The sequence below is a fragment of the Acipenser ruthenus genome, chromosome 10 (genome assembly GCF_902713425.1).
Source record: "Acipenser ruthenus chromosome 10, fAciRut3.2 maternal haplotype, whole genome shotgun sequence".
Classification (NCBI taxonomy): Eukaryota; Metazoa; Chordata; class Actinopteri; order Acipenseriformes; family Acipenseridae; genus Acipenser; species Acipenser ruthenus.
Window position 1 is genome coordinate 19,055,051 of NC_081198.1, and position 8,708 is coordinate 19,063,758.

The 8,708-nt window shown below is 41.2% G+C and overlaps 1 protein-coding gene across 1 annotated transcript in view; it reads left to right on the top strand.

Annotated features, from left to right (window-relative positions):
- The window catches only part of LOC117411085 (collagen alpha-1(II) chain), a 46,401-nt gene extending 38,874 nt beyond the window's left edge, over nucleotides 1–7,527 (top strand). The window contains exons 31-37 of the mRNA XM_059031363.1: nucleotides 218–271; nucleotides 1,564–1,614; nucleotides 1,836–1,995; nucleotides 2,881–2,987; nucleotides 3,343–3,414; nucleotides 4,525–4,728; nucleotides 5,138–7,527. Coding sequence (XP_058887346.1) covers nucleotides 218–271; nucleotides 1,564–1,614; nucleotides 1,836–1,995; nucleotides 2,881–2,987; nucleotides 3,343–3,414; nucleotides 4,525–4,728; nucleotides 5,138–5,290 — 801 coding nt within the window. The 3' untranslated portion in view covers nucleotides 5,291–7,527. The remainder of the gene's footprint in view (nucleotides 1–217; nucleotides 272–1,563; nucleotides 1,615–1,835; nucleotides 1,996–2,880; nucleotides 2,988–3,342; nucleotides 3,415–4,524; nucleotides 4,729–5,137) is intronic.
- The last annotated feature ends 1,181 nt before the right edge of the window (nucleotides 7,528–8,708 follow it).

Genomic DNA, 8,708 nt, shown 5'->3' on the forward strand with positions numbered 1-8,708 from the left:
AGGCAAAGTAAGACTGGTCGGCTTAATAATGGACTCCAATACATCCAGTGAGTTTGTGAAGGGGACGAAGCAGAGATGGGGTCTTCTTCAAGAGGAAATGTATTGGTCCTAATATTGAATACCATCGACGTGGCCAGGTTTCACTGTAGTGTAGTATTCTTATTATTATTAATTCTGTCTCTGTCCCTCTATATTTTCTTTCTTTCTTTATTCACAGGGTTTGAAAGGGATTCGGGGAGAAACAGGACCAAAGGGACACCGTGGCTCACCAGTAAGTCCTCGCTTTGTTTTCTACACAGGAATATGATTCCAAACTCAGTTCAATCCCAACACCCACTCAGCACAGGTTGGATTTCATTGGTTCATTACGCTCCAGTGGGGATGCTGACTGGTCACATTTCAGAAGGGGTGGAGCTGTTGTGCATAGTTGCAAAAACATTTCCTACTTGTGGGGTGGCCCATTGTCACTCACAAAATGGACGCCGAGGTGACAGTCATAGCTGAAGTGTTCTGTCTGAGTTGCCTGCCACCACTGAAGAAATAGCATCTTTCGAATTAAATAGCATCTTGCTAAATAAATAGAAAAGAAGCAAAAATTCACCAGGATAAGTATCTTGCCCCTCAAGATCATCAGGTGTGTGTTTAGATGCTGGGGTTGAAATCCTTTCTGAATCATAGCTCTACAGAGAGCCTGTGGCAGGCTGGCTCGCAGTGGTGAGGTGTGGTGACGTCACGGACCAGGAAGTAACTGAATCAAAATAATGGATGGGCGGGTGAAGCTGAATGCAACGGCGTTCAGCTGATTTATTAATAAACAAAACAAAATAAAAGATTTAAACAAACAACAAAACAGAAACAAAAGGGCACGAGGGCCAAACGAATAAACAGACAAACAAGAAAGTGTTGTGCTGGCTAATCCAGCACGTTTTAGCAATTGTTTTTATATTCTGTCTCCTCTCTATCTCCCCGTACCTCCTCTCTGTACACCCCAACCCTGCTGCACGGACAGCTGCAGGTTTTTATACTCTGGCCGAGGGGTTAACTAGCTGTTAATTATCTTATTACCCCTCGGCCACAGTCTGCATGCGTTTGGTAAGGATGCATGACTGTCAGCTAGTTAAATAATCAGTAGCTGATCAGTCATGCATCCTCACAGGGTTTTTAAATTATAAATATAAAAAACAATAACAAAAGACACGGCACTTTTATCCGTGCCGCAAACAAAAATACAAATAATAATAAATAGGGGCAGGACACTCCGCCACAGAGCCCTACAAGGGGGCAGCATTTATTGGTAATTTTACTCCAAAGAACATTTCTACCAGTCCAAGCCCATCAAAATGGTAAAATAATGCCAGTTAGCTTCAGAGGAGTTGCACCACAGACAATGGCCTACAAAACACAACAAATCTCAAGCAAAAGACATCCAATAGACTGACAGCTGACCGTATTGCCTAATTAGCTACTTCATTTATGAATTGTATCCCATCAAATGAACAGGCCTGGCAGAACTGTCCTGTTTCAGGGTGGCAGTTCTGAATGATAATTTAATCTTGTTTACAGGGACGTGTCGGACCTCCTGGCCCTCCAGGACCCAGAAAGAGACAACATATGGTACGTGGAACTCCGGGATATCGTAGCAGGGAGCGGTCGGGCAGGGCAGGGCAGGGAATAAACTAAATCCAGCTTGATTACATTGCTGAGGGCTGATTTGGTAACCGTGGTGTGACCGTGTTGTGTTTGCATGTGTTAGAAGCCATGTGTAACCGTGTTGTGTTGTGTGTGTGTGTGTCAGTAACCATGTGTAACTGTGTTGTGTTATTTACGTGAGTCAGAAGCAGGGTGTGCTGCGCAGTTTGAGAGGGTGGAAGGGTGTGCAGCTGGACCAGGTGCCTCTGGATGTGAAGCCCTGGTTCAGCTGGGCTCAGGGCACCAAGGAGAACCCTGCCACCACCTGCTGGGAACTGAAACTGAGCAACCCGGAGCTGAGCAACGGTGAGTCAAACACACACAACCACAACCACACTCACACTGCACACTTCACACACATAGCCACACTCACACTGCACACACACAGCCACACTCACACTGCACACACACAACCACAACTACACTGCACACACACTGCACATACACGCACACTCACACTCACACTGCACACACACAGCCACACTCACACTGCACACACACTGCACATACACGCACACTCACACTCACACTCACACTGCACACACACAGCCACACTCACACTGCACACACACTGCACATACACGCACACTCACACTCACACTCACACTGCACACATACAGCCACACTCACACTGCACTCACACTGCACACACACAGCCACACTCACACTGCACACACACAGCCATACTCACACTGCACACACACAACCACACTCACACTGCACACACACAGCCACACTCACACTGCACACACACAGCCACACTCACACTGCACACACACAGCCACACTCACACTGCACACACACTGCACATACACGCACACTCACACTCATACTCACACTGAACACACAGAAATCGAAAATTCAAGTGGAACAGAATTGGAATTACAGCGCATTATTTTAAATGATACATAAATACAACTTTGCCTCGTGCCTCACAAATCACCTGAGGTATGGGTTGTATCAGTACCACTACCACCTTCTTGTGTGTTGTTACTTACGTATAACCCACTAAACAATGTCGAATTTAATATATACAGGTCCTTTTGTTTATAGTTACTGTATTTAAATGCAATGTATTTCAATGTGATCGATACACTATTACAAACTGATAAGGTCTATATTAATCTCAAGGATTATTCTAAGTTTGTTTCTCCTTCAGCTCTGTGGACTCTGTCTCGTCTTCTCTTGCAGGGTATTACTATGTGGACCCCAATCAAGGCTGCCCTTTGGATGCTCTGTACGTTTTCTGTGACTTCACTGCTGGGGGCGCCACCTGCGTCTCTCCAGTCACGTCCCGGGTAACTACAGCACAGCAATGCACTGTGTGCTAAAGGACATTTTAAAGCTGAATTATTATCCCCCACTGGGGATCAAATCCCCTGCAAAGGGGACATAGTGGAGGCGATCGTACGTACTTATCTAATTGTCTTAAAACTTGGTATTATTTATTTAGCATGAGTTATTGAGAGAACCAAAATAACTCACTCACCCGTGTGTCACATGTATCTGAAGAGCGGACGGTTATCTATTCAGGGTACCAGTGAGTCTGTGGGGGGCAGGCCACACCCCAGTTACTGTGCAATGATGCATCTGTCCCAATGCGTGTAGAACAGCTCTGAATACAGTACATGCACTGTCCTTCTCTGTCTCTAGGGCTCAGGGAAATGGGGACCCAGAAAGCCAGGGGCAGGGCAGTGGTTCAGTGAACTCCCGACAGGATTCAGGGTGAGTAGAGCCTGCCATTCTTATATGACACCCTGCAGAAACAGGGGGCTAAACAGCACTGGGGAGAGAGAGAGAGAGAGAGAGAGAGAGAGAGAGAGAGAGAGAGAGAGAGAGAGAGAGAGAGAGAGAGAGAGAGAGAGAGAGAGAGAGAGAGAGAGAGAGAGAGAGAGAGAGAGAGAGAGAGAGAGAGAGAGAGAGAGAGAGAGATTTTGGTTGCTAGAGCTGCCACATGATGATGCTCCACATTGTCACCACTGCCACTGTAGCCGCCTTGTGCAATCCGGTGCAGTATACACAGTACTGTAACTCATTGTGCACTGCCCAGCATTAAAGGGACACTTTACATGTACATTTCTGCAGGGTTTCATTTTCTTACCTGCTTAATATCTTATGTGTTTTGTATTTGCATACTGTACTGGAACTCCCTTCCGGTTGTTGAAAAATGAGCCTGCAATGTTGGTTTAGGACTTTAAAGAGGTGAAATCTTCATGGTTTATCCTCTTGCCCGAGTGCAGTATACTGTGCAAATGAAAACATGGTCTACTTAAAACAGAGTTTCTCCTGTTAGCTTATCCTCTCTGTGCATGGCAGTATTTCCTCCTTTTAGTTAGAATTACAGTATCTGATCCATATCAGCTTTTAGCTATAGTTTGTGAGCTAGTGTCTGCCAATGGAGCTACCTGACTAGTGATGGGTGGCTACCTCTGATCATTTTGAGAGTGTATTTCTTGTGCATACAAAAATGCAAGACAGTTTAAACTACACTGAGGAAACTAAGTGTAGCTGCTACTAGCATGTTCTGATGGGGTCAGTGCCAGATTACTGAATAAAAAAGATGGACAGTTATCTACAGGCAGTGGCGGCTCTGAAGGATGATAGTATAAACTAAACAAATGTTTTTTGTGCAAGATGACCTTTTTAAAAAATATGTTCAGGTTCTGTCTTGTACTGGATGGCATATCAGCTTCTTGAGATGTTTGTTGACATGTTGAAGTACGTTTTCATGATTCTAAAATCCTGTTCGCTTCTGTGGCACTGCAGGATAATCCCCTCCATGCTCCTAATCTGATTGTCTCCAATATTATTGTGTGCATTTCCCCTGTGTCACAGTTTGAGTATTCAGGCCTGACTGTGGTCCAGCTGAGGTTTCTACGGTTACACAGTAACTCCGCCTCCCAGCGCCTAAGCCTCTGGTGCCCACCTGCCATTGTCATGGACCCCAGGAGATCCATGGCTTTGCATTTCCGTGGCGACAGTGAGGAGGAGATCAGAAGTGGAGACCCCGCCTACAGAGTTACCTACGATGGCTGTCAGGTAGGCTTTCCCATTGTATAAATCTGTAGTTGACTTAAAAAAGTTCTGTATTCCCCTGGTAAGTTATGATAATGTTCTAAATTTGAATATGAAGATATTGTTCGGGACAATAACCAAACAGTTCTAAAACCACTGTATCTAACCAAGAAAGAGGAGGGTTGCTTAATACAGGACTTAAGAGCAACAGCGCCTAATTGGTTTGTGAAAACATTTAAACGTGTAAACTAGAATCATCAACGCATGGTATCTGCAGCAACACAGATAACATTATACCATCTTCACTGTGCCATGGAAAATATCATTTATCAGATCTCCTTGAAATAGGAATCAGAAAAAGTAAAGAACACAGTAAAAAGAAAAGCAATGTGGTTCTAAATTCTGCTTTATGACCTCACGATTCTGCTTGCAGCCGGAGGGGCCCCACACTGTCGAGGGCCTCTTTGAGGTGCGGGGCCCCCGCGTGGAGCTTCTGCCCCTGCGAGACCTGGCACTGGAGAGCAGGGGTCCGTGGGAGAGGGAGGAGGAGGGCAGCTTTGTCCTGGGACCCCTCTGCTTCTTGTAGCCCTGTTCTGAAGAGAATGCCTTCAAGCACCTGGTGAGCTGTCTTGGGTTTAAAAAAAACTCACAGAAAAACATACAAACTTTGCATCATTTTTCTGAAAGTAACATCAAGACAAGGAAGGCTGAAGACATAAGAAATCTGAAGACATTAAACATGCCAACTGCAGACTCCTATCCACACAGACTATAATCTCAGTTTGGATTCACTATGAATGTTTTGTCTTGTTTTGTGCTGTTTTATTTGTTTAGTCAGTTAGTTTACAGCTCCCTGGGGTGTTAGCTAAATTTAATATTGTTATATAATTATATTGTTATATTTTCACAATGATCCATGGGTTATGTGAGCTGTCTAAACTGTTGGAATCATTTTTTTTGTTTAACAGCTAAAATGGTCTCCAGTCCTTGGCTAAATTGTATTTATTATGTATTATTGTTTTTGTAATTTTCAATTTCGGTCCAATGTTTTTTTTAGTTAGTCCTCATCTTTACTGGGATTTTTTTAAAAACTGTAACATATAGAACTATGAATTTTGAAATGTACTTGAAAATAGGAGGTGGAAATAAGAAGCCATGTGATGTGAGCTGCAGGAATAGCGATACAGTAAACTGGGTATTGGAAGACAATGCAGTGTCTATGTGCGATCAAAACGTGTCATCTGGATAACAGTGAACCGGAGTTTGTAATCCTATATTTTGTGATTGAGATTACTTTTGTCTGGATCATTTTTATCTGTTTTGTCAGAAAATGTCAGTGCTGAATTACATTTATCCAGATTACAAATAAAACGAAATTCTTTTTTTTTTTTTTTAAAGTAGTTTTGATCACAAAATACAGGATTACAAACTCTGTCTCACTGTTATCCAGATTACACGTTAATACAGGATTACAAACTCCGGCTCACTGTTATCCAGATTACACGTTAATACAGGATTACAAACTCTGGCTCACTGTTATCCAGATTACACGTTAATACAGGATTACAAACTCTGGCTCACTGTTATCCAGATTACACGTTAATACAGGATTACAAACTCTGGCTCACTGTTATCCAGATTACACGTTAATACAGGATTACAAACTCTGTCTCACTGTTATCCAGATTACACGTTAATACAGGATTACAAACTCTGGCTCACTGTTATCCAGATTACACGTTAATACAGGATTACAAACTCTGGCTCACTGTTATCCAGATTACACGTTAATACAGGATTACAAACTCTGGCTCACTGTTATCCAGATTACACGTTAATACAGGATTACAAACTCTGGCTCACTGTTATCCAGATTACACGTTAATACAGGATTACAAACTCCGGCTCACTGTTATCCAGATTACACGTTAATACAGGATTACAAACTCTGGCTCACTGTTATCCAGATTACACGTTAATACAGGATTACAAACTCCGGCTCACTGTTATCCAGATTACACGTTAATACAGGATTACAAACTCTGTCTCACTGTTATCCAGATTACACGTTAATACAGGATTACAAACTCTGGCTCACTGTTATCCAGATTACACGTTAATACAGGATTACAAACTCTGTCTCACTGTTATCCAGATTACACGTTAATACAGGATTACAAACTCCGGCTCACTGTTATCCAGATTACACGTTAATACAGGATTACAAACTCCGGCTCACTGTTATCCAGATTACACGTTTTGAAAACGACATGCTTTTAAACTGCTAGCATGTTGCCTAATCTCATTGCAGGGCTCATCTATTTTGGCTAGACATTGAGTTTTAACAATTTTTTTTATTTTACTTCATGTTCCTGTTTTATTGACTGTTTTGCATATTTGTTTTTAATTTAATGTTATTTTTATGATGATCTTGGCTTCTAGCTGCATGTTACTCCAATTTAATTTTGTATAAAACAGAAAGTACAGGATAAATAAGCCAGTACCATTGTAAACAGATCCACGTTTTCTTTAGCTCTGCTCACAGTACTCAGACCTTCAGGTCTTTACACAGAGAGAGAGCTTGTAATGGATTGCTTACAGGCATGTTCAATTGTGTAAGAGATTATAGAAATAAGTGTACCAGAAAGAACACACAAAAAAGATGTCTGAAATAAATAAAATGTATTCTACTGAACAGGATTCTTACCTTATTGAACTGAATGGGTCCCCTCAAATATCACTGCTGTTATTCTTCATGGAAATATTTATTAAATGGAAAGCTTAAAGTATGTGTTCTAATATAGTGTAATCTATTCTGATAAATATATTGCGATATGTAGCAATATATTAAAATATATTTGAAACTATCGAGTTTATTGGTGTTTTTAATATATAAATACAGTGACAAAATATTTAAAACAAACATAATTGAAATGCATGTGTCAGTATAACATAGCAAACGCACATGTATGCATATATTTTCTGATATTTTTTACACAACTGAAGATAATTTGGGAAAACCCTGGTCCTGGAGAGCCCCAGATCCTCAGCTTTTATAGCTGTCTATGTCATCAGTGCCTAAAGATCTGGAACAGGTGTTCATCTTGACTAATTAAGCCAATAATTGGTGCAATTAAATAATTGAGACCTCGGCTTAAACAAAAACCAGAAGACCCAGTAGCTCTCCAGGACCAGGGTTGGAGACCGCTGACATACAGTGTAGTAGACTACTGCATTGCTCTGTGCAGTGATAAACCAGCAAACAAAGTACTTGTTGCACCAGAAGGTGTCACTGCAACACAGACTATCAATAGCTGGTGTGGTGTTTTATGTTGGGAATATCTGTGACAGTAATATAGCAGAGCAGGTCCTGTTTGATCAGTCATAATGTTATGCATTTAAAAGCACAGTCCTACCAAAAATATTTCAGACTGCACATTTTATTAATAGTACGGTTTTATACAGTAATTCAATTTTGTTAAAAACAAATTCCTAGTAAAATTCTACTACATTTGAATATTGAACATTTAAAAAATGCTATATAATTTACACATTACTTGGATAAATTATTGTAATTAAATATTATGATGATGGCAGACCACTTAAGTATTTAAAAACATTTTTTGTCAATGGTATAATTAGTCCAGCCAAAGGGAAGTTTCAGAATGTACTGGCCAGTAAAAAATAAGCAAGACAGTAAGATGCAGAAACCATTTCTAATGCAGAAGGAAGACAGCATGAGGGAGGGAACATACTGTATACTATGGATGCTAAAAACTAAGGATCTCTACATTCAGCTGTTTAATTAATCTTTTTTTCCTAATATTCCTGTTATATTAAAAACTGCATGAAGTTCAGGGAGCACTGTGGTAAATTCGCTCACGTAGATAGCCTCACCTCATTCCTGGAAGACCTGCAGTACTCTGAGTGTTCATGGAGTATCCTGTATTTTTAACTGGAGGTAGTATGGTTGTTATCTTGTCATCAGATCATTGCATGTTGGT